The sequence below is a fragment of the Podarcis pityusensis genome (assembly GCF_964106645.2).
Source record: "Podarcis pityusensis genome assembly, chromosome: 1".
Taxonomy (NCBI): Eukaryota; Metazoa; Chordata; class Lepidosauria; order Squamata; family Lacertidae; genus Podarcis; species Podarcis pityusensis.
The window spans coordinates 77652519-77678995 of record NC_138028.1 but is presented as its reverse complement, the minus strand read 5'-3'; the positions used below and the strand labels follow the sequence as shown (position 1 = coordinate 77678995).

The 26477-nt window shown below is 43.5% G+C and overlaps 1 protein-coding gene across 4 annotated transcripts in view; it reads left to right on the top strand.

Annotated features, from left to right (window-relative positions):
- Positions 1-23063, top strand: part of CRACR2B (calcium release activated channel regulator 2B) — a 43833-nt gene extending 20770 nt beyond the window's left edge. For all 4 annotated transcript variants that reach the window (XM_081011317.1, XM_081011314.1, XM_081011316.1 and 1 more), the window contains exons 5-18: positions 802-958; positions 2578-2724; positions 3489-3579; positions 3743-3835; positions 6100-6287; positions 8082-8153; positions 8599-8653; positions 14145-14432; positions 15653-15788; positions 16783-16864; positions 19292-19406; positions 20213-20320; positions 21047-21123; positions 22602-23063. In XM_081011317.1, coding sequence (XP_080867443.1) covers positions 802-958; positions 2578-2724; positions 3489-3579; positions 3743-3835; positions 6100-6287; positions 8082-8153; positions 8599-8653; positions 14145-14432; positions 15653-15788; positions 16783-16864; positions 19292-19406; positions 20213-20320; positions 21047-21123; positions 22602-22686 — 1694 coding nt within the window. In that variant the 3' untranslated portion in view covers positions 22687-23063. The remainder of the gene's footprint in view (positions 1-801; positions 959-2577; positions 2725-3488; positions 3580-3742; positions 3836-6099; positions 6288-8081; positions 8154-8598; positions 8654-14144; positions 14433-15652; positions 15789-16782; positions 16865-19291; positions 19407-20212; positions 20321-21046; positions 21124-22601) is intronic.
- Positions 23064-26477: the final 3414 nt, after the last annotated feature.

The following is a 26477-nucleotide window of genomic DNA, read 5'->3' as shown; positions in this document are numbered from 1 at the left end:
GGGAGGGCTGTGTATCAGGCTGTGTTGCCTTTTTCATTTAGTAAGTTCTAAAGTGTGACAGATATTGTGCTGCTGTGCATTAAAAGGCTTCATATGGGCAAAGTAAGAAACCATAAGGCATTTTAATTTAAAGGTGTTTTCTATAAAGAGAAGCTTGTTGCAATATATGTTTTAGTCAGATGGTTATTTTTTAGTTTTACCCTCCCCTATGTACCAGTCCGTATGCAAATATAAAACTTTAATTTTTATTTCTGTTTTTATTGTCCTTTCTGTTAGAAGTTACACATTTTGGGTGGGGGGGTAACACTATGGAAGTCTCTCAAACTTGGCATTGTTTAGAGCCTCAGCATGTATTAATCTGGCCCTCATCACTTACCTGGAAGTAAGACCCATTGAATTCAAGTGGGGCTCATTTCTGAGTAGACATGTATAGAACTCCATGGTAAATGCGTTGTTTAAAGTCCAGGACGCAGTCCTTGAACCTGTTTTGAGTGGAACGGCTTACCCTTGGAACATCTGAAATAACGAAAGTGACATGGAGTAATGCAGGGTGCCTTTGAGCATGTGAAGAGCTTCCTTCTTTCATTACAGAAGTGAACCATGGTTCTGTGTCTGAAGTGGACCAGTTCCAGTTCTTTTAATTTTTATGGTTGCCCTGATTTGGCTAAAAGTGGAAGGAGTCTGATATGGAGCTTGTGGATTTCACAAGCTCTCTCCCCTCATAATTCAAACACTGATGCAAGCCATACCTGGGATTAGAGAGATCTTATAGTCCTTTGTTTTTCTCATTCCACTGACTAGGCAAGTTCATAGGGATTGAGCAGTATGAGAGCTCTGGAAGCACCAGGCACGAGGAGACTTTTGAGTCAGGCTGGTCAGATGACTTGGACCAGGAAGAGGAAGAGAAGAGGTTTTGCTCCATGTTGGAGCAGCTCGAAGCATCCCAGGTCTTTGAAGAGTAAGTTGGAACTTTCCAACCTGTGCATGTTTATTACAGTGGTACTTTGGTTTAAGAACAGCTTAGTTTATGAACAACTTGGATTAAGAACGCTGCAAACCTAGAAGTAGGTGTTTTGGTTTGCCTTGGAAGTAGAACATGTTCCGCTTCCTGTTGAGTGTGTTCCATTTATAAATTGAGTCCCACGCTGCTATGGGAAAGCACACCTTGGTTTAAGAACGGATTAAGTTCGTAAACCAAGGTACCACTGTATTACGATTGCTGTTGCCATCTTTAGGAAACTTGCTTCGCAGAAGCATTGCTTTGACCTTTTCTATCTATCATGTCCTCTTCATTAAAATGCATGTGCTATGTTTTCCTGGGTTGCACTGCTACAGCAGGAATGGGGGAACCTGTGGTCTTCCAGATGATGTTGGGACTAGCATGGGTAGCAGTGGACTAGCAGAAAGGGATGGGTGGATTAGGAGCATAATAAGGCTTGGGCAAAATCACATGGGGGAAGAGATTCTCCAACAGTTTATACATGTTCAGATGCATCTTTACTTTTTAAGATGAGGACTTTTGTTTTTTGTTTTTTTTAAAAGTAATTTTTATTAAAGTTTTAAACAACAACAAAAAAAAACACACAAAAAAACAACACAAAATTCAACAATAAAAACAACAACAAAAAACATAACAATTAAAAACAATATCTCTTTTCCATTTCCATTTTTAAGTTACTTATTTTCTGGACTTCCTCATACCTCCCTCTTTTGTATTCCAATCCAAATTATTTGTCCAGCAGTTTCTTTTCCACTTTTTTAATCCCAATCTTTAGTTTGATAAAATATTAAAATATATAACTTCAACTTCTTTAAACCTAATCCTTGGTCTTAATATCATATACCATTAAAATTTTCCCTCTTAAGATCAAATTTCCATTTTTTTAAACATCTTTAATCTTAATCTTTAATCTTAGTCTATCATTAACTTTAACCTGTACAGCTGGAAACCACTTATTTTCAGTCCAACATCACTCTAACATTCCTTAATTTTGCAGTGTTTCTGAAGATAGTCTTTGAATTTCTTCCAATCTTCCTCCATCGACTCGTCTCCCTGGTCACGGATTCTACCAGTCATTTCCGCCAATTCCATATAGTCCATAAGTTTCATCTGCCATTCCTCCAGCGTGGGAAGTTCTTGTGTCTTCCAATACTTTGCGATGAGCATTCTTGCTGCTGTTGTTGCATACATAAAGAAAGTTCTATCCTTTTTTAACACCATTTGGCCGACTATGCCCAGGAGAAAGGCCTCTGGTTTCTTAGGGAAGGTATACTTAAATACCTTTTTTAATTCATTATATATCATTTCCCAGAAAGCCTTAATCTTTGGGCACGTCCACCAAAGGTGAAAAAATGTACCTTCAGTTTCTTTACATTTCCAACATTTATTATCGGGCAAGTGTAAGATGAGGACTTTTGACCTCTTATTTCCTGGATTTTCTCATCTCAGGGAGGGATGCCTAGGAGGCTTAACTATAAAGTACTTTAAAATAAGTTCTTTATAGCCTGTTTGGTGCAAGGACTATGCTTATCTATCACTCTCAAGCTGATAAACTTTACTGTTTGTCTTTGCTCCAGTCAGAACGAGGTTCAGGAGCTCTGGGCTCAACTCCGAAAAGAAAAGCCAGAACTCCTAACCAGTTTTGAAGAATTTCTCTTCCACATTTCCTCATATGTCAGGGACATACATCACGAGAAGGAATCCATTGAGCAGGCATTGAAACGGTAAGCAGTTTCTGGACGGCATGTGACTACGCCATAGAAAGTGCAATGCAGTCTTAGGATGCTGGAAGTGGGAGGGGAAGTTTCTCTCAGCATCCACGAGAGGATTCGTGAATGCCAAAGAAGGAGGTGGAAGTGTCCAAATGCCTTCAGCGGGACCTATTACTCTATGAATATTTTCTTCCTCTATAATCCAATCACATCTGCCACAAACAGGCTGTGCACACACTAAAAATTTGTCTGTATCCAGTGTGCTTCCACCACTAGTTTAGGAAGTGGTGTACACACAGTGTTAGCCACAATCCACTTCCATCTAGTACTTATCCTGTCATTGCTTTTGAAATACTGTTTTGATATGTTTTCCCACAACGCTCCCCTTCCAAAAAAATGCAAAAACCTTCCCCAGCTTCAACCCAGATTGGGAAAAAGAACAGACTAGCTGTTTTTTAAGCTAGTAATGTGTACACAGCCTTAGTCTAACCTTAAGCAGCATAAGCAGTCAGGTTGCAAAAGTTTCCGGAGAAAATGTTCTCAATGTGTAGCTTTTTAAGCCTTTCTGGCGCCCCCTAGTGCCAGAGGATTTCCATATCAATACTCAAGTTCCTGAAAAGTGAGACAGCACATCTTATGTTAGCTGAGATGTATTTATTTTCTTTCAAAGTGGAGAGGTAATTCTCTCTCTTCCCCACCCCCAAATCCCGTCTCCCACTTTGTCTTTATGCTGTATTTGTTCCTTGCATTTCATCCCTTTTGCTCTGTGCTTTTAGGAGGGAGGTAGACCATGACCGCGAAATCAGGTGCCTTTATGAAGAAATGGAGCAACAAATCAAAGCAGAAAGGGAACGGCTGCTGAGCCAGGTAAACACCTCATTCCTTCACTCTCAGGATGCCTGAGCTGGACACTGAGCTCAGTTGCTAAATCAATGAGCCACATCCTTGCAAAGTGCCTGAGATTTATTTTTATGTTGAACGTTGGAGTGAAGAAAAAAACGAAAAGCACCAATTTATCTGCTTTTTGCAGGGATCAATGAAGCATGAGAAGAGCAGCTTGCTTCAGAAAGAGCTGCAGAGCAAAGAACAAGAATTTGAGAAGATGTTGTACCACCAGAAAAAGGTGACTTGGAGGGGGTGACCCTTGTTTCTTTTGCTTGGATTTGGATTTTACCCTCCGCATTGTCTACACAGGTCCCGCTGAACTGGCTGGCGGTGTCTTTTGACACCAAAGTCATTGCTTCTTACACATGTACAGGGCTAGAGCTGGATTTGGGCTCTTGTGCCTGAGATGCCACCTTCGCCCCAGCTCCTGCTGGTTCCTGTTGGTGTTACAAGAAAAACCAGTGCCAAAAGCCTTCATTGTAGGGAAACAGACAGCGTTGCATACTTCGCTGTGACCAGCTGTTTCACTTCTGCAAGTCATGGGAAGCCCTGAAGTGATGAGTAGACATATGTGAGTGCCCCCCAGTATATAAGATACTTTAGGGAAGGGAAATTCTTCTCACTGTTCTCCTCCCCACCCTCCATCAGCACCAGACAGACTAGGTGCACTGAAGGAGGAAAAACTCTCAAATCCTGTATGCATCAGCTGTCGGAGAATCAGTGCCCTGTAAGGTGGGGAGCAAGTAATTTTTTGGAGGGGCTTCTTGGCCCAGTGTAGGAGCTGCCTGTGATTATTTTATCTCTCCAGCCTTATTCTTCAGTGGCTTAAGGGACTTGTAGGAATACAATAAGAGCCCCTGCCAGATCAGGCCAAAGGCCTCTCCAGTCCAGTATGGGAAGCCCACAAGCAGGATAGGAGTGTAACACTCTCCTTCGCATGTATTCCCCAGCAACCGGCGTACAGAGACACATACTGCCTCTAATACATGCTCTACACTAGTGTTTCCCAAACTTGGGTCTCTGGCTGGTTTTGGACTACAATTCCCATCATCCCTATCTAGCAGGACCAGTGGTCAGGGTTGATGGGAATTGTAGTCCAAAAACAGCTGGAGACCCAAATTTGGGAAACACTGCTCTGCGCGCGCGCGCACACACACACACACACACACACACACACCTGGCCTTCATGTCCAGTAGCCACTAGCCATTTATAGCTTTATCCTCCAGGAGTTTGTCGAATTCCCTTTTAATGGTCACCACCACCACTTCTTGTAGGAGTGAATTCCATAGTTCAATCTTGCACTTGGTGAAGAACTTCTTTTCTGGCTGCCTTGACTCTCCCACCCTTCAGCTTCCCTGAATGATGTTGGATTCTGGTAATCTATGAGGGAGGGAAAAATTATATTCTCTTTCTCCGTGCTGTGCATTATATGAAACATCTTGTGTCATGGCCCCACCACAACCACTGTCCTTTCCCTGACAAGCTAAAAAACCCTGAGCATTGTAACCTCTTCTCATAGAGGAGTTGCTCCAGTTCACCAATAATTTGGCTTGTCCTTTTCTGCACCTTTAGATTCATCTGTACACTTGCAAAACACACAGTGTCCTCCTTTAACCTCCAAGGCCCACAACCTTAGTATGTGATGCCAGCCCCATTCATATTTTAGCTCCAAACAGGTGACTCCACCTCCACCAACCCAAGGAAGGCCATCTGCTCTGTTTGCACATGACGTTATCATCGTGCCATAATATCCTCTTATAGGAATGCGGCTGAGAGATAACACTGTGTAATTTGCGTTATTGGTGCAGTTTGGGTAAGTCCAGTGTCAGTATTTGCTCTGGATTGTTTAAAAACTAAAGAGCAGTTACGTTGGGGCAAAACAACAGAGAGGAGATTAAGAATTCCCCCATATGGGTTTTCTCAGTTCAGGGTCCCTTCCAACTCTTCAATTCTATGACTCTGAGGTTACCCACTCATGTGACCAACAGGCATATAGATTGGGACCACAAAAGACAACTTCACAATAGGGAATGAAAATGCAGCTAGGAGGTCTTTGGGGTATTGATACCATGGTAATTACTGTACCCCTGCAGTGCAGGAATCTCAGCTACAGCATCCATGACAGATGGCCCCCCAACCTCTGCTTATAAACCTCCAATTCACCACCTTCCAAGGGAATCGCTTCCACTGTCAAACAGTCCTCACTGTGAGAAATTTCATCCTGATGTTTAGTTGGAATTTCCTTTCTAGTAACTTAAATCCATTGGTTCAGGTCCTTAACATGTTGTCATTATTAATGTACTTGAATGCATTGCAGCTAAAAAAAACCCACAGATGTATTGCTCTGCTTTCTGTTTTCCTTTGTACAACTTTTTTTTATTTTAACATATTCTTATTCTACCTCCCCTACAGCTCAAAGCTGCTTGCAGACACTGGCTACTGATGCCTTTGTACTTTTGGTTTTTCAGATCTGTTCATCTTGATTTCTTACATATTTTTAGCTAGAACATCAGTTACAGTCCCAGAGCTCAGAGCAGCTGGAAATGCGGGTGCAAAATGAGAGGCTGAAAATCTTGAACGACAATCTCCTGGACCAACTGGAGAGAAGCAAATGGGAGCTGGAGGTAGCCCGAGGTCACCTGCAACAGCTGCAGAAAGAAGCCCAGCTAGAGCAGGAACAGAAAAACAGGTGTGTTGGGGTGGGGCTGTAGAACATGCAATGAAAAGTGCCAGTTGCTTTTGCTGTGTAATGCTGGTTTACGCTTATTAGTTAATCAGTGGGACTACAGAATGTAGAAATGAATAGCAATAATATGTGGCTACTGCAAACTGCAGTACTGGCACTATTTTCAGGTGCCACATAATACCTGGTCTGCATTTGTAAAAAATTGATCTTTTGGTGTGGCAGCACCTACATTTTTGAACTCTCTGACTATTGACATCAGGCAGGTCTCTTCACTGTACTCTTTTCAGTGCCTGCTAAAAGTGTTTTTGTTTAGGCAAGCCTTACCCAGATATGTAGACAACCACCTTGAGGTTGTTGTTGTTGTTGTTTTACAATCAAGTGTTACATTATTTTTATGAAATAAAATTAAAGGGGGTCTGTAAGTACGAACACTTTCTAGCTTCCAGGACTGAGTTAAAGGATTAGAACATGCATGATGTTTTTATTCTCTTCCACAAATCTACTTCCTATGTGGCCTTGAGATAGTAACATGATTTCTTTTCTCTCTGTCAGGGGTAGCTAACGTTGTGCCATTTAGATGTTCTTGGACTCCAGTTCCCATCAGCCCCAGTCAGCATGGACAGTGATCAGGGATGATGGGAGATGGAGTCCAACAATATCTGGAAGGTAGCGCATTGGCTATCTCTGCTCTGTATAAACTAGAGATAAAAATCATTTTCCTGGTTACGTTTCCTAGAAGATGGATAGAAATGGCTTGGAAAGCAAGCCCCACAGCAATTCACCATAAAAGGTCAATCCAAATCTTGTATTGTCAAAACCATGGCTCCTACTAGTCTGAGAACAAACAATGTGGCAAACAGTAACACTGATCTCCACAGGAATCAGTCAGATTACTGTTCAAAATGTATGATGTCACTGCAAATTGGGCAACCTTTTGCTTTATTGAAGAGTAAATCTACTTTCTAATACTGAATTGGTCAAAACATGACTTCAGTTATAAACCGGGATAAGAATTTGAACGTAATGTCTGCAGAACAATAGGATCCCAGTAGGTAGATCTTCTGCCACCTTTTCTCTGCAGATAGAAAGTCCCAAATGGTACAGGGTTGTTGTTTTTAGTATTAATAAAAAAAAATCTAGAGCTAATGTCTGCATTTTAACTTAAATATGCAGTGTGCACAGTCTGCATACAGTTCAAAATACAGTGGTACCTCGGGTTAAGTACTTAATTTGTTCTGGAGGTCCATTCTTAACCTGAAACTGTTCTTAACCTGAAGCACCACTTTAGCTAATGGGGCCTCCTGCTGCCACACCGCCGCTGTGCAATTTCTGTTCTCATCCTGAAGCAAAGTTCTTAACCTGAGGTAATATTTCTGGGTTAGTGGAGTCTGTAACCTGAAGCATATGTAACCTGAAACGTATGTAACCCGAGGTACCACTGTAATAATAAAAATAATGTCAACATAGACTACTGGCTCATTTTTAACAAGGAAGGCTACTTTGGGAGGTGGAGTGATTGGGGAGCATAGCAGTGTGGTGGGTGCAAAAAGGGTGCATGTAAATTTGGTCCTCAGCTGCAATTTCTCTTGGAAATCAAGAGAATGATATTTTGCATCAACAAGTCATGGAGAGCAAGAATGGGAGTCAGCTCCTAACCCAGTGTTAATTTAATTAGTCCACCCTCTGCCCTTGATTGCTGCCAGCAGCTTTGGCATTTGGGTCATATTATCAATGTTTGCACAGGACAAAACATGTAACCCTTAAAACATTAACCCCCCCTTCCCCTTTTAAATGTAGGGATGTATTCAGAGTCTCTAAGAATATGCAGAAAGAAAAGAAAAGCCTCCTGCGACAACTGGAACTGCTCAGGTAAAGGTGGGGGCATCTTGACATCTGCTCTTCACCATCTGCCTTGAGGGCTTGTTCACGTGCATAGGGAGGTATAGAATAAAAAAGCTCCTTGGTGTTATGTCAGCTATTCAAACAAAACCAGCGGAATTGGCCAGACCCACAGGGCTGCCACTTGACTTAAGCAGCAAGCTGTACAGGGGCCAGTGCTTTGGGTGATTCAGATCCCATGTGGCAATAGATGGTGCTAAAGTAATGTCTGAGAGCAGCACCAAAGCAATTTCTGCAGTGAAGATTTTGGCCACAGGAAGCTTCTGTGAAACCTGAATGGGGATTTGTGGTTGCAAAAAGGAGTGGTCTCTTCCCCTTTCTCACTTCTCTTTGAGGACTGTTAGTTCCCTACCACAGTATGTGTAGAGCAACTGCCACCGCTTATCTCTGTGTGTCTTTCTTTCCTTTGGAGCAGGGAGATGAACAAGAAGCTGCGAGACGAGAGAGATGCCTTTGAAGCCAAGAAGCTGGTTAGTCTGAGAAAGAAAATTCTAATCCCCCGTCGCCTCCCCTTTGCAGCTTGCTGTTGTTGCCATCACTTGGGGTCATTTCATTTACAGGGGGGGCATTGACTGAGAAACCCTGTAGTGCCTGCATGTGGACTTATTATTATTATTTTTTAAAGAGAGAGCTGCGCATTTTTAAACCAGGCAATTACAAAGGGGGCAATAAGGACTGCTGGCTCCTGACTCTTCAAGAAAGCGTTTACAGTTGGGTGTCCCTCCAACCTGGAGGGGTAGAAAATCTTTTGCACATCTTGAACTTTGTACACTAAGGCTTCCATTCAGAGGAACCGTAGCTGAACCTCCATGTTTTAAGGCTGAGCCATTGCCATCTAGCTTGGAGAACGCCCAGTTACGTTCTTTCTCTTCCCACCACCACCATTCTGCAGAGTAGTCTGGAATTCATCTCTGGAACCGCCTTGCCTCATTCCAGCCTATAGTTCTTCTGCTATATCATCTTGTGCCTCTACCCTTCTAGGCTTCCATTGTCATGCAGCCCACAATTAAGAGACTGCAAACAAGATGTCTTTTTGTCTATTTCTGCCTCTTACTTTGACCTGTTCCTGGAATGGGCCTTTTCCATCCCTGGGCAGTTTGTTTTTGGTAGGAGAGATGTAATGTCCACGAAACATACCACTTAGTAGATTTGATCATAGACTAGCGAGGCAGACAACCAAAATGTGAAGATGAGCCAAAAGACCTCTTGCTGCTGATTTCCCTGCTCCACAAATGCAGGGCAGGAATGAAGTATAAAGGGGGGGGGGAGTATGCTGATCAGCTATCTAGTCTTTAGTGTTGTACAAGCGTAGGGTGCAGGAATGTTTTTATTGAAGCTGCTATGTATGTTTTTGTGTAAAAAGAAGAGGGAAGTTTCCAGTGCAATGTTCTAGTCTTTGGGTATGATTGTTCAAACATCTGTGCACCTGTCTGTCCATGGGTAGCCCATCCTGTTTCACCATCTGAGCGTGAAACGAGGTATCCCTCCCCAACACACACTGCTGCTGCCTCCCCACTGAAGCCTTGCTTACCTAGGAGTGGAGAGAGAGCAACTGCAAAGCTGAGCAAGTCTGAGCTGTTCTACAAAGCTTTGCTGCAGGCCTCTCCCCTCCCACTCGCCTAGAAGAGAGTGTTCCAGCTGCAGTGGAAGTGGTAGGGCAGGTGGAGAGCTGGTGGGGCACTGCCTTTTGTGTTTCCACCACCAGAGGTGGCTTCTTTACCTTGCCTTATGAGTGGGCTGGCTCTCCGGCTGTCCCACGACTCATCTTTCCAATTACTAGGCCTGTGGCTGCATCTCCAGATAAATCTGGGGGCATGTGATCTCCATAGTCTCAATGAGATCATTAAATGCAGCAGAAGCAACAGGGAGAAACTGTCTTCTGCAGTTGCAGTTCAGAGAGAGCAATGCAGTGAGTTCTCAGATCCCATTTGGCACTTTAATGTCTTTTTTGAAAAGCATCCCTTTCATGCTGCACCATGGGATACGTTTTAGAACTCTTGAGTGGGGTCGCATTGAAAGCAATTTACAGTATGGCATGGAGGGATGTGGAGAGACTTCATATGGACATAAATTGGTTTTTCTTCACAAGTCAAAGTAGCCACTGGATTGTCCCTTTGACAATGTGCTATCTCTGTTCTCTAGTGGAATATGGGCTCCAGGCAAGCTACAATGGCTTTTGTTGTCTGATCTCTATCTCATTAAATATTAATGAGATGGATGCTCGGTTGGATGCTGGGAAGAAAGGCACCCACCACTCTTCATGCAGATTGCATCTGATGTGGGAATTCAAAAAGAGCAAGCTTTTGATCTGCATACAGTCATTCTGCAGATTTAAAGAACTGGTTTAGTGCAGAAACAAATATAACACTGTGGACTGTGCTTGCATACAGGCAGGTTGCATGGGTTAGAGTTAGCACATCAGACTCTTGAAGTAAAATGTAAACCTTCAGTTAATGGAAAAAAGGATCCTTACTTGTTTCTATTTTTTAAACATTCCCCCTTTTTTCTGAACCTCAGTCTTGTATCAAGATGTACCAACTACAGCTATGCTGGAGGAACTGGAATGAAGGAAGTTGAGTTCTAATTTTTCTAGTAGAAAAAATACGTTGCATTATGTTCCTGTCAACTATATATGCGCGCGCGCACACACACACACACACACACACACCTTGATATCTGCTCATGCTAACTGCAATTTGCAGCAATCTTTCCATTGCAAGAGTGTGCAGTAGAATAGTAAAAAAACAAAAGATGTCTGTTTGCCTTAGTTAAAAAAAGTATGGTGTTCCTAGAAGGCTTTATCTACCATCAAAGAGAATCATCAAGGAGAAAAGAAGTCTGCTGATGAAGCAGCAACTTCCTGTCTTGAAGCCTCTTGATGATGGGCCCTTTGTATATTTCTCTTTTGTCCAAGACTGCAATGCTTGTGTCTGTCTGTTGGAGCATCTGCAGGCTGTTGCTTTTCTAAGATAGAGAAGAGCACAAACTCCAATGCACACTTGGGGTATACTGGCATAATGTAGATCTGGTGAGGTTTTTGGTTTTAAAGCCTGAAGGGCCTTCCTAGCCTGCTGTTTCTGTTGTCGTTAGATTTGCAACTGTACTGTTTTTTAGCTAGAGATTCCTGGTTGGTGGTCATTACCAGTCTTCATTCACTGTGACATAATGATGGACCAATCAGGTTGCCAGAGTTTAACAGTGCATCGTTCTGTAGGAGAGATATCTGGCTTGTTCTTGCCTGCACGTTTATGGCAGTTTGCCAGCGCTGCAAGACATATTTCCAAGTCTGCTTCAACATATAACAGGGAGACCTTGCAATAGTGAAGTATTAAAATCTTCTAAATATGCCAAGACTGTTTATGCATAAATACCAGCACTGGAAATCATTTGGCACTGTGAGGGAGAAGGCCAAACCAGACGAAACATGGGAGAAATCTGAGTGGATCCATGCACACTTAAATGGGAGGAAATGCCCTGCTGGATGAAGAGCTTGAACTTTGATTTCGGTTTCTGCCAAAATCTTTAATGCTTCAGTCAGCACAGTACATAGGCAAGACAAGAGTTAAAAGGCACAGCAGGTGCCTTGCATGGCGAAGTGCAGCTAAGACATTGATCCAGCAGGTGATTTGCCCCCTGCCTCATCCTTTTGAAGAGATTGCAATGGGCATATCTGAGTTCTCAGATTGGACCAAGCAATCAGGCACTCCAGGCCTAGTCTAATTTGCTCACAGATGCTTCTAAAAGCATTTCAAAAGAGTTTTCCAACGTTTACTCTAGTAAGGCCCTGAGATACTGTGCAAAACTAGGACAGTTGAAGCACAGTGTGGAAACTCTGCTGATACCTTTACAAGTTCCAAGGCTGCAGAGGACTACTCGGCTCCTTGCATCTTCTTTTCCTCTGCCAATCCCTTCAGGTCCCCAGTTGTTCATTAATCCGGATTACCACCCTAAACATTCTGAAGTTAATTTTGAAATTGATATTTGAAAACATCGTGCCTTGAGCTTCTGCATTTTGTACTGTGCTTGGTTGTACCGCTGTGTGTTATGAATGGAAACTGAGTTTCCCCAAGTCCATACATCCACAAGTTTTGGAGGGAGTTGCGTGCCATGTACAATCTGGTCCTTTGTGTGTCCCTTAATGAGAAACCTGCATGCACCTTCCAGAAGTCTAGGAACCGGTCTCCAGGTACAACCCATTCATCACGGGTCTAGTTACAGTATATGTGTCTTTGGTATGTGTTTATGACAACTATTGTGATGGCAAAATACTGCAGAATTCATGCTGTTGTTGGAATGTGAGCCTGTGATCCAGACTTCCATAATAAAATGCCATGTACCCTGTTATCGTTCTCATCAAATATTTCATGCTTGTGTGTTCTGTCATTGTAATGCAATATTCCTTTATCGTCTGTTTTTAAATGCCAATGTTACACTGAGCCAATAAAAGCTGGCAAGAGCTAGAGAAACAGCCAGGAAACAATTGCCTCTTTTGTGCTCATGTTCCATTGCGTAAAGTGTTTCTTTTGTATGACTGTATTATGACAGACCATTTAGAGGTCCAATCAGATGGTTAAGACTGGGTTCTGAGTCTGCCCAAAGCACACAATAAAACCCACTTGAATGAAACAACTAATATATTTATGAATAATCTTTCGATTCATCATTCTAAACCGTATTCAGCACAATAAATGTCCCATCATGATTAATCTGTTGTGAGCGATCCACACAACTTTGGAAGCAGGGTGCAGAACTGTTACATCTCTGGGATGCATTTTAAAGCTGGGAAATTGTACTTTCATCCTGAGAATGCATTCTTTGTTATTGGAATTTAAAATTTAAATATAAATAACAAGTGGGGTACTGAAGTAAGTTGAGTACTTTCTGTATGCCAACCCCAAAACTGAAAAACCTTTTAATGTCTCATCAGCCACAAAATGGCAGCTCCTGGGGTAATCTTGACTAACTGTTGGAGGGCCTCTCCCAAAGTGACATGGTGGTTGTTTTTTCTTAATTTACTTAGATGACAGATTCCAAATTGCTCTCTCTAATTTTCAGGCACTTGAAAGCAAAAGACCCCTCTTGAAGAAGGGGTCAGCGATAGGCAAATACCTAGTGGAGGAGAAGCCAGTCAAACGGTCAGAGCTGAATATGTTGTGTTGTGTCCCACTGCATGCTGTCGGTCTGTAGTCACCACAGTCGGTCTGTTGGGTCACACTGTTCTCTCCCTTTCTCCTCTTCAACTGAACTAAGGTTGAGGCAATGGGTGTCCTTGGGGAATTGCCCTTTGATGAACTTGGGACTGTGGGGCACTGGTGACTGAATGAGACTGTGTAGGTGGGTAGGAGGGGGTGAGTCTAATTTTGATAACAAGGAGATTCAACATATACACACCCTCAAGTTTCCTACATTGCATGCATTTAGAGGAGGGGCAGAACACCATAAGCAAAGTTATTTCACACATTTCTGAACTATGTGAGCAGCTTTGGCCTCCTTTGGGATGGTAATATATAAATATAGAGCACAACTAGATAGGCATATTGGATAATCAAGGTAGATTGCCAAAACTTATGAGCATTGCCTCTGGCCCTGTCCACACCTCCACATGTTAACTGTTCATTTGTTTTGTTCATGCATTCATTTCTGTGGGTGTTGACACTTCTTGGAGCCCCTCCAAAAGTACAATTCTCAGTGTCCCATCTAGTGGAGCCCCAAGAGGCAAAACTAATTTAAAAACCAGCATACATTTGTAGTGTGGCTATGCCTTAAGGATTCTGGAACCCATTGATATACCTGCTGCTGCTCCTCTCCTCCCTCCTCACATTTTAAGACTGTTGGTTTCCTGTCCTCATCAGTGCTGACGTTACATGAAAGTGTGAGTAAGTTTTCTGTAAATGCTGATGTTGATTGTGCTGATGCTTTTGGACATTTCTTCCCATCATTTGTGTGCCTTGGCACAGGCAGCTTGCTCCAGGAAGTACTCCCCTTGTCCTGCCAAAAGATTTTTATTTGGAAGAGAAAAACTGTAAACTCTTCCTGACCAACACTGCCAGTTTGAAGCAGGGAAGAGGAATCAATTCATCTGTGGAGGAATATGCGGTTCTTAGGAAAACAGAGAGGCAGGAAACAGCAGGAAATGTTGGGAAGCCAAAGTCTCTGATGAAGACCAGCACATTCCAGAGAGAAAAGACCAACAGACCTAATTATCTTCATTTATCGCCAAGAAGGCTGCCCATTGGTAATGAAACTGTGGTGAGTCTAGCTGGCGGGGGGTGGGGAATACTAACCTTATGTATTGTCTTTTTGTTATTGAATCTTGAATCATTTGTGGGCTTTTTTGTGTATACTAAATGGCCCATCCTGACTTCAAGTTGGAATCCACAGGTCACGCTGGGGTATAGGAAGGAAGAGTGGCATTTCAGTACCTTGGAGAGCTCCAGGTGAGCAACTTGCTCAGGAAAAAGCTGAAGCTTGACTGCAACCTTATAACTCCTATAGTCCAGGTTACCTATATCTCCTGTCTACTTCCCTGCCTGTAACTTTTTAAAACTAGGACCTCCTGGCCTGGAGGTGAGTCCTTCTGCATCTGACAGTTGCAGGCATTGTGGAATGGGATGTACTTGGTTCCTTGCATGAATCAGGCTCATGGGAGTGGCCATGAAGTTCCCTATGTTTAGGGTCCACAGGTTGACAACCATCACCCCGGGTTCAGAATTGGTAGCCTCGTTCTGTTCTTCAGCCAGCAGTATAGCAGCCCCAGCCTCAATTGATTCAGTCTTCCAAGAATCGTTTAGGGCCAGGGACATGACAATTAGCTTCCTGCACTAATATGCATATTATATTCCTAGTAGCAATTATATTTTCTAATTTTGAAGTGACACTGAACAGAAATGCTAAGGAGAAAAACAAGAAAATCCATCAGCAAAACCTTTGGAATTTTTTTGTTTACCTCCTGTATCTATTCAGGGCCAAATGTTGCAAAGCAGGTGGATATTTTTAAAATTGCTCTTCAGTCTTTGCTTCCTCCCATATGGTATAGTCTGAAAACTGTTTCAGCTAGGTGAATATTAACAGGCTCTGTACAGATATTTTGTACTCCAGGTGAGATGGGGAAAAGGCCATCACTTCACTATAGGGGTGACATGAATGACTGGATCAGGAGATCCCACATTTATTTAAACACGTTATCTCCCTGATAGTGTGAGGTTAAAATTGCTGGACCATGTGAGCTTGAGTGTTACACCTGATCTTTATGCAGATGCTTTCTAGGCAGTGAGAAGTGGGGATAATATCTGAACATAGCCTCAGTCTATGCAACTGGTTGTGCAGATATGAACATGGGTATAAATTTGCTCATATTAGTGTTCCCACTGTCTGTTCCTTGCAATGTTTTAAATGCAATTTGTACCCTAGCTCTATAAACTTTTCTTCTTCCTTTTCATTCTTACCTTGATAATGGCTTTTACATCCAGGTATTGGAGCCAGCTAGTTCTTCTCCTGACCGTGTCTTCAAAGTAGTGTTTCTTGGTAATTCCGGAGTTGGCAAGAGCACCTTCATCCATCGCTTCTGCTACAATAGATTCCTGGCTGGGATCAGCTCAACTATTGGTAACTGAGGCTCCCAAACTGCAGAAAGGAGAGACATAAGGGAATTTAAGAAGTGCTTAAGTGAGGCTTGTGCCATGTGCTCAACAACTTCTGCAGCAGAAATATTTGTGCACTACACATCCCCCTTTTCAGTACTACTGTAAACATGGCAATATTCCCCATGGACATTCCACACTATGTATTCCTTTAGCGGTATAATGTTTAAAGTCAACTAACATTGAGGATTTTTAAAATGGTTTTTTTGGAATAGTTACAAATGGATAAGGACAAGCTAAGTGCTAAGATCTGACTAATTCAAATCACAACCAATCAGTCAGAGGCAAGGTTTATATATATTTTGATGCTCTAAAAGGCACAATGGCAGGACGCATGTAGTCTGTTCTTTCACCAGGCCTCTTGTCAAGTCTACTCCTTTGCTGCTGTGATCATGGGACTCTTAACTTTGCTCTGTGGCAGGTAGTGGAGGGGTAGGGGATGGATGAGAGGACTGGTGGAGGAATGGTGATAAGAGCAAATGGTGGCTACTTTCTGTCTTAGTGCCCTAAGAACGTTTAAAGGCATTAACTCCCAAATCCCTACTAACTGATAGCCATTGGGAAGACTTTTAACTTCAAATTGTGGTAGCATACCAGATGCTGCACGTGCTTTCCAAGCAGACAAGAAAATAACCTGCAGCCCACTCTGTATAAATAATGAACCTATTTGCAAACCCACCCATTTCCCCCCAGCCCTGACCGTCTACTGTTTTCAATAGCACTTCTACTTTGTGATTATGCTTTACAGACTTTTCTGTGGGGCCTTCTTCGCAACAGTACTGCGAAGGAGTTCATTGCCCCCCTTTAACTGCTGGGAACTGCGGCCAAGGGTGCCCCGTCCCAAGCCCAAAGTCATAAAAGGAGTCAAGCAGACATGCTTAACCTGGACTCCCAGATGCAAAGTCCAACTCTGCCCACTGTGCTATCCTGGCCTTAGACTCCTCTTGTTTCTCCTGCAGGCGTTGATTACCAGGTGAAGAGCTTGATGGTTGACCACACACAGGTGGTTTTGCAGCTATGGGATACAGCTGGGCAGGAAAGGTAAAGGATTTTGTGAGATTTAGATCAGTAAATAGCCCTAAAAGCACACAGTGATAATATGAGGAGACTTGAACCTTCTTCCAAAATTTCCAGATGTTCTTGAACACTAACAGCAATAACTGACTAGTGTAAAACTTCACATATCCAGTACTTTTTTTTTGCATGCAAGACTCTTAGAATCTGGCCACTTACAGTTTTCTTTATATAAATGGAAGTACTGTATGCTGCTCACAAACGTGTAGCAAGTCCTCATGACCAAGGTATGAGTGGGCATTTAAAATAAAACTTCTCTTGGGGAGAGAGCAATTTGAAGCAGAGGGGTGGGTTGTGGGGTCAGGGGAGAAGCAGCTTGAGGAAATATTTTGGACCCAAGGAGTGGGCAAGGCAAAAGGTTGCGTGCTGCTTCCCCTCTGCCAGCACTTATTTCCTCCAAAGTTCCCCCTTATGAAACTGCTGTTTTCTTATACACGTTTGTCATGTTTAGACAAGCCCTCTAGCCTAGGGTTACCAGACATCCCCGGTTCCTGGGGACAGTACCCGGATTTGCAAATCTGTCCCCGGGAAACGTGGCAGCGGCAGCCTCAGCAGCCCAGAGCCAGCCTGGTAGCGCAGTTGATTCTGGCTGGCTTCAGGAGCTGCTCGCTGCCGCGAGACATCCAACAGTACAGATCTCCTTCCCCCTTTGTTTTGACTGATGGGGGAGGCTTGGGAGTTGTGGGCGGCTGGCCGTTGCCCAGTTTTTTAAAAACTGCGCATTTATGTTACACAGGGTGCGAAAGAAGGGCTTTGCACCTTTATACAATATGCATGTGTGCTTGGGCCCAGGGTCTTTAGCCTCACCATCCCCACTACTGACTCCTTGTTGCTACTCAGCTTAAAAAAAAAAAAGTGTTCCCGAATTCATTGAAAAAAATCTGGTAACCATACTCTAGCCTCCTTACTCGCTGGCATGCTAACTTTCTACTTGCAGTGAGTTTTTTGTTGGGGGAGGGGGTTAGAATTCAACGTGTATCCTTCCACCTACTTTTCTGAAATGGCACACTCTAAGCAGCTGAGAGAAGGGGGAAGAGTAGAGACACACAACTCTACAGGAAATGCAATGGGGACAACCCGGGTCAACATCCAGACCCTTCTTTGCCTAAGTGGCTATATCCTACCTTTCAACTAAATAATTATTTAAAGGGAGAGCAGCGACCCTGCTCAAAAATGTGTGTAGAGGAATATTTACATTAGTTTTGCAGCTGCCTGCTGCAGTGTAAAACTCAGTGGTGACTCATTAGCTGTTGCTGTGATTCAGCGAGATGGGAATAAACCAGGAAGAAAAACAACCTTGATGTATGAGAGATGACAGTGAGTGTCAAATGCAGGCCCATGCCATTGAGACAGTCTTTCCTTTTTAAAACCTGTTTTCTCCACCCTTGTTTTAAAGCAGAATCTTCTCTATCTCCAAAGTGAACACAAGGGTCCTTCTTCTTATGGGTGCACCTCTTCCAAGTTAAGGGTGCTTTATGACAGTCATGCCAGCGGCTGTAGTACTTCCACTGATGAGAGGCTTGCTAAAATTGTGCTCCTGGTTTCTATCCAAGCCCCTTAGGACTGTGCTGTTCCTTGTGCTCTTTGCTGCTGGTGGGAGGGGGGAGAGAAACAGCAGGATCAGTCCAGATGACACAGCAACTGTTGCACAAGACCAACTACAGTGGTGCCAAACCTCAATGCTAGGAGGTACACAGGATGCTGCCTTTTGCCAGGTCACACTGTTTGCATAGCTAGCTGAGTATTGCCTATGGCAGGAGTTGCCAACCTTTTTTCAACCTCTAGGAACATTTCAAACTGGAGAAACTGTTGTGGGCACACACCACAACCTATTATATTGGCTGCAATCAAATGCTGTCTTCAAGTCTAATTTCAACAGGGGAAAAGGTTATTGTAGATGCACTCAGTCATCACATAGGGGGCCCCTGGTCTACTCTTGACTGGCAATAGCTCCCCAGAGTTTCAAGTAGATGTCTGATCTTTAACAGGAAATGAAACAAAACATACCAGAAAATGCACCTAGGAACTTCTGCCTGCAAAGAACACATTCTGCTGTTGAGTTATGGCCCCTCTCAAAACTTTTCCTTTGTGATACCTCCTGTTTTGGCACAAGCCCTGCTTGGGAAGCTGTTGTCAGCATGTAACCCAATACCTTACCCAGTTGGAAATCCTCAGTTCTTCCAGGCTTCTTCTATGGAGGCCTCAGCCTTCCAAAGGAAATGACTGGAATGTGCTCCATACACCATTTTGTAAGTGGAGACAAGCCTCCATTTTGAGCTGTTAGCAATAAGAAGGCCACACAGAGGGAGTCCAAATCTAGGTTCAGTTAAGAGTAGTGGAATGTCTGCCAAGATACGAATGCATTTAAGGTTCTCAGATTTTGTTTGGCATTAGATTCCAGAGTATTACCAAGCAGTATTTCCGGAGAGTGGATGGCATCCTGGTCATGTATGACGTCACAGCAGAGTGCTCCTTCATGGCGGTCCGAAACTGGATGAGTTGTATCCAGGTCAGAATAAACTTGGAAGGGAACACAGATAACTTGGTCTTTACAGTCCATACCTCTTTTTTTGATACTGCGGTACTAGCAAATTGTGTCTGTGTGTGGACACACCCCATTCAAGCCACCCAGAGGAAGAAAGTATGGTCCTCCTTACAGCAACAGTCTGGCCCAAGGAGTCTTGATAAGAGGGCAACAAATTTGTGGTGATGAGAGCTGGAAATCTTGTGGAGCTTTAGGGCAGAAGGAGCATGTGCAGTTAGCCTATTCGTCTACCTGGAGAAAGGTGTAGGAGGAATCCCTGTTGGCTCTAACCTGAGTAAAGGAGAGAGCTAATTGAGAAAGAAAAGGGTGCTAGCAAAATAATCTTTCCTTAAATTGAGCCTTTTCTGCTTGGCAGGTAGCCTAACCTTAACAATACTCAGGTATTGACTTTAATTATAGTTGAAGCATGCCAAAAGATATTGAGGCAAAGCATTAACTTGACTCTTCTTTAAATAAAAAATATGATAGGTTTATCCCCAATGTCCCTTATTCAGAACATGCAAATTATTCAGATCCCTAAGAGCACAAATCGGATTGAACCACCTTAATATTTCTTCTCAAAATGAAAGGCACTATGTAAGTTATTCTAATAATCATAATCTTTATGGATCACCATTTAACTAGGTTCTAGAACCATGCTTAGCTATTGTCTAAACTGAAAATGGTCAGGTGTTCTCTAAGTACCCTTATACTTGAGTGTAGGAATTAGCCTCTCCTTAATTATGAGCACACGCTTCATTGAGCAATGTCTTATGGCTTCTTTTCTTCAGGATGGAATTGAAGATGGTGCAGTGATATTTCTTGTTGGAAACAAAATGGATACAGCAGACAAAGAGGAACCCAAAGTCCCCAGGGCTGAGGGGGAAAGGCTGGCAAAGGTCTGGTTCTCTGTATCTCCCTTTCCTCCTTACACCAATCGCCTTCACTGCTAACAAACTTGATGGCATCTTCCATAACTGATGATAATATTTGGAAATACTTAAGGGAGTTGTTCTGAGCATGAAAATATTTTCTAGGATGGTTCTATACAGAAGGAAGTGAATGAATATTTCAAAGTAGAGGATCTGCCTTGGGAAAAGTCGATCATAAGGCATCACTTTGGAAGCCAATCTCCTTGCAATCTCAGAGTAAACCTGTTTAGGGTTAAGCGTTGGTGACACCGGGAGGTAAATGAATGTGTTTTACAGCTATAACAGTACAGTATGAGAATCTGCTATTTGAGAAGTAGGGACCTGGAGGAAAATTCATGCTGCTCAGGGATATGTGTGAATTTCCTCTGTGCCTCAAGCATTCCTGCGCAAACATTCTTCCAGTAAAGTTATTCAAACCTTAGAATGTTACCTTGGACTTTTGAAGGTTTTGTGAATGGCCCCCAATAAAAAGAACTCAATGTGCGTGAGCTTTGACTCGCATAAATTAGGTACCTCATTGAAAATTAGATAGCAAGGAACCTTTAAGAAGACAGAGTATCTTCAGTGTTCATGAAGGTAAACCCTGAATATATTAATGGGTGTAGCAAGAAAGGGGGGAAATGTGATTCCAGTGGCAGATTCTGACAATTGTTGATTGAAGTTACTTTCTGCCTTCTTTCCCTCTTCTTGCAGGACTATAAAGCTGTCTTCTATGAGTGCAGTGCAAGGACTGGCTATAACATTCAGGAACCCATGCTGCACATGGCAAGGTCTGTGCAAACAGTTCCCACAAAACTGGAAAAAGAGCAGAAGCCACTCATCCAGTTGCAGCAAAGTTGCTAGGCTTGGTCCTGGTTAAACAGCAACAGATGACAAAACATAGCAGTGTGTTGGTTCCAGTTAAACAGTAAGAGTCCAGTGGGTGGAGATAATTTCTTCCTCCGTGTTTTGCAGTTGCCTGGTGTGCTTTGAGCACTGCCACACTGCAAATGTTAGTTAAACTCCATTTATCACAGTGTGGATACTCTGTAGGATTATATATTAAAGACTGCAAGATGCTCAGGTACCATACAGCAGGGCTGGGGAACATGTGGCTCTCAAGATGCTGGTGGATCCCATCAGCCCCAGCCAGCATGGCCAATGGTCAGGAACAATGGGAGATGGGGGTCCAGTAACATCTAGAGGCCTTCAGGTTAACAACTCCTGCCATAGAGCTTCACCACCACAATCTCACAAGGCAGAATGTTAGCACTTCATTTTAGTGTTTGGGGAATGGAAGGTTTGTGGGGGAGGTCTATTGCCAATGTAATGATTACATAAGTTCTTATTTCTTTGCTAAGGTTCTGTCTCTTGTTTTTGTCTTGGGAGTTCCTGACAGGAGCAGATCTATGCTGGAGATCTGTTCCGTTGGAAGTGCTGCCTTCCCCTGCCGCTGCTGCCACTCCCACTGCCACCACGATACCAGCTGCTGCCGCCATTGCCTGCACAGCCCACTCTGCTGCCACTGCATACCCTACCACATCTGGCACTAGTGGAGAAGCAGCAGCACCATTGGTGCTGATTCAGTGAGATCTCACCGAAAATCGTGTGAGATCTTATATACTCCACAAGATCTTGCATGTTTTCAGGCAAGATCTTGCCAGAAATGGACTCAAACTTGTCTGAAATCGACACTGATGGCGGAAGCGCTTCTCTGCTGCTGGCAGAGGCGGCAGGGCAGGCAGGGTGCATGGGGGGGGAGTGGAGTGTTGCCTCAGGGGGCTTCTGCTGCCTGAGGTAGCACCCTCACCCTGTCTACTGGCTGAGCCAGCTCTGCCTGTTGGGTTAACTGGCAGATTCCCCAGAAAGGTCAGTTTCTCTCAGCAGATATCACATATTAAATCATAAGCCAGTTTGAGAATACTTGAATTCAAGATGATGTGCAGTCCAAACAAATACATGCACACTCTGAAGTGTGTCCCATTAAGTTCAGGAGGAATTGCTCCCAAATAAGTTGCGAAAGATGCACTTTGATTTGAATTTGATAATCATGTTGCCTTGGATGCTTTAAGGTACACTGGATGTCTCTGAAGGAGCAGTGAGCTTAGTCTGGCTTTTTGGATTGTCAGTGTGATGCTAGAGTACTCATCCTTTCATGCTGAGATAATGTATGCTTCTTCCCCCCTCAATTTGAGATTAGTGCCAAGATTTGCCTGTCTCTTACTTTACTCCTCTTCTGTGCTGACCTCCTGTTTTGTGTGTGTTGCAGACTGTTGACAGCACATGAGGACAAGCAGAGAGAGCAGGCATTGCACCTGGAGGAGTACAACAAGAGGAAGGGATGCTGTTTGTAACAGAATCGTTCAGGGATATGTTAGAAAATAAAGAACAGCCTAAAGCACAGAGTTGGCTGCCTCCCTGCAAGACGATAGGGATAACTGTGATTGAACTGAAGGAAGAGTCAAGATCTTTTTTTTAAAAAAAGAAAGAAAAGAGTGCTGTATCAAAGTGACATGACATCTTTTGCAGCTGCAAATTGCTCCTACTTTTTCCGCAATGCTTCAGGGAAGTGCTTCAAATCACAGCTCATAGATCCAGCATTATTGGCTTACCTATAAAACCATTCAAGCTATTTCACAGGGTCTCAAGACTACACTCAGAAACAATGTGAGTTATGCAAGTGTAAGTTATTGCAATGGAGTCGTGCAACAATAAAGTGATAATGACTTGACTGGAGTGGAGTGGTACCAGCTTTCTGCTATAGTCTCACTGCACCAAAAGCATCAATTCCTTGCCTTCATCTTCCCTTCTCTTCCTGGTTCTGCCTGAAGCACTTCCCTCCTGCATGGCAGGGCTACCTCTGGAGATGACGAGAAGAGCCTTCTGGATCAGGTCTGGTGAGGCATGCTGTTCTCACAGTGACCAACTAGACAGACCCCCGTGGAAAACATCCAGGCAGGACATGAGTACAACAGCACTCTGCCCACATGGGATTCCAGCAACTGGTATGCAGTGGCATAATGCCTCTGACCGTGGAGGTAGAACCTAGCCATCATGGCTAGTAGCCATAGATGCCTTATTCTCTATTAATTTGCCAAATTCTTTTTTAAAGCCATCCAAGTTGGTAGCCATCGCTACCTCCTGTGGGAGCTTACCAATAGGGTACCTGCGTATTGTGAATGGTTTCCTGCCCAGCTACATGTGTTAATACAATCATCTCTGTAATTATCACCACTCCGCTGTGTGTGCCTGTTGTGTTTAAGCTGTAATTCTCACCGACTGCGGTTTGCAGCTCACTGCTGTTCAACTTCCACCCTACATTTTTCTCATTTATTTATTTAAGATTTCACTTCATACACCCACAAAGGGTGCTTGAGTCCACAAAAGCATACACTAGTGATGGGGACGTCATTGCACCCCAACTAACACCAGCCCAGCCGGCCTGTCCAAAGGTCAGAGGTGATGGGAACTGGAACTCCAGCAACATAGTAAAAATAAAAATAAAAATTTTATTATTGATACCCCACCCATCTGGCTGTGTTGCCACTGACTCCCCATCCTGACGTACCATATAGTATTGTAAATGTGTTACATCTGTTTAAGCTGGTCAAAGACTCAGATTGCTAATAAAAGTAGGCTCCCCAATATTACTGATAAAGAGCAGTGAAGGAATGGAAATGTATACATAACAGGTGGACCAGGAATAATACCATTTTACTTAATTCAGTTGCTACCAAGGCTTGACCGAAGCTATAGATCTAAGCAAAATGGGCCTCTAGAGTTAGCAAAATCAGCCCTTAGTTCTGTCTGTTATTTGGAAACATTTCAATTAATGCTGTATTGCAATAATCCAATTGGATTTAAAGATAGCTGTGTGTGTAAACGGGGAAGCTCTTCCGTGCATTGTTTGCTGCAGCACTGTTCTCTGGAGGGTGGGTGGGGTCATGGGTATAGTCAGGATTTTTGTTAGAGGGGGGCAGGACTTTGTTAGGGGGGGCTGAACTGATGTGATTGGTCAGTTAAGTATTCCTATTGTTTTACTTTTTCTAGGGCCTATGCCCATGGGTGAAGTGAAGAGGGCCCCCCCCCCGCCTAAGCAGAATGAAATGCCCTTGAGGGTAGTTTCTGTTCTTGACATGCTGCTGTATATACACACGTTATAGATTGGAGGCCCTTACTTGCTGTTCATTCAAGTGAACACACGGTGGTGCTGTGTCATAACAACAACAGCTATCCAAGATGTCAGCAAAGGCGTGATAATATATTTGGAATGTGTGAAGGCCTTAAAGGGAAATTCAGGTGCCTATTCCTTTGCCAATCTGGGGCCCTCCAGCAGCGCTGGCAGGGGCTGACAGGAGTTGTAGTCCAAAAACGCTGGAAGACAGCAGGTTAGCGAAGGCTGCTCCATACACTTTACAATGTGACTGCATTTAGGGCAAAATTAATTGATTAATCCAGTGGGCTGTGCACCCTACCCTGTTTTAATATGCCTAATTTTATGTATGGCATCAAGTTTATCCTGCCCTTCTTTTAAATAAAAATCAAGGCAGCATAGAAATAGCTTAAAGCCCAATACATGTGCAATTTCTTCACACAGCAGGCCCTACTAGAGTGTCCAAGGAAGGACGGAGAGTTTTTTAGTATATTGTACCCATGGGAGCCAACTGCTAGGGGCCGAGGGGTCTTTGCCCCCCAATAAAATATTTGAGGAGGCTGCCCCCCCCCAGTTGATGGGCATTGCCATTCAAATAGTGTGTGTGCCTCACGTCATGTGATTACACAGGGCGGGGCTTACCTGTGCCCCTCCCCCATATTTTATTCAAGTTGGCACCCTTGATTGTACCCACCCAGGCTAATGACAGTGATGGCACCCTCACTACCCTTGTGAAGGAGAGCACGTGAGTTGTACCCAGCCACGTTGTCCCATTAGTACAAGGGCTCCTTCTGCCTGTTCAATGGGACGTTCTCCCTCTGTGAGCCCCCAAATCTCTTCAGGTGGTTCCCTAACCCCCTGGAGCAGCATGGAGGGGGGCATGGGAGCAACCAGAATGCATGCCACCCCTTATTGGGGAAAGTTAGGCCTTTCCTCCCTCGGATGAGTCACTTGCCTAACCCTCCCTCACAGGCTTTTGTGGAAATAAAAGGGAGAAAGGAGAGAGAACCACGCATGCTTGGAGGTCCTTGGAAAAAAGAAGATATACGTGCAAAGAACCAGAAGTGGGATGGGGAGGCTTTTTCAGCCATTTTGGGCAACCTATCAAGTGCTGCATGCTAGAGATGGGTGGGGCCAGAGGCAAAAGTAGGAGGAGCAGCAAACGTCAGATATTAATTTTGTGCAGTAAATTTGTTTCTACACACAATCCTCTGTCTTCCTTTCCAGAGAAATGAGAGGCTAAAGACACATTCTTATTCATTTATTGTATTAATTATTAAATTTATATACTGTCCATCATAAAATCCCAGGGCGGTTCACAGAATAAAATGCAGGATAAAAACAAAACAGGAAAACAATACCCCCCCTTCCCACAGACACATTTAAAAGGCTGTAGCATATTAATCAGCCAAAGGCCTGGTTTAAGAGGAACATTTTTGCCTGGCGCTTAAAAATATATAATGAAGGCGCCAGGCAAACCACCTTGGGGAGAGCGTTCCACAAACGGGGAGCCAATACAGAAAAGGCCTGTTCTCGTGTTGCCACCTTCATGTGGCGAAGGTATATGAAGAAGGGCCTCAGATGATGAACGCAGAGTCCGGGACGGCAGCAAGAACACTTGGGGTGCAAAGCTGAGGGAGGGCATGTCCTGAAGAAGCAGGTTTCCAATAAAGAAGCATTTGGACCCCATTTGTTAGGTTTCCTATCCCTGTAATAATCAACCATATAAATAATACAATGCAGAAGAGGATCCCAGCAATACAATCTTCACAGCCCAGGCTGATCCATGTCAGTCATGAACTGGCAGGAACCAGTGCAGACTGAAGTATTTCATGCACCTAGAGTATAAGGGCTGGGAAAGCTCTCTTTAAAAAAAACAAACCCATCACTTGTAGCTGAGCTTTATATTTGGGAAAGTTACTTAGAGCATTAGCTATTAACATTTCAGTCTTGGTTTTAAGATATTTCCTCAAGTCTGCCCTGTTTGTAAAT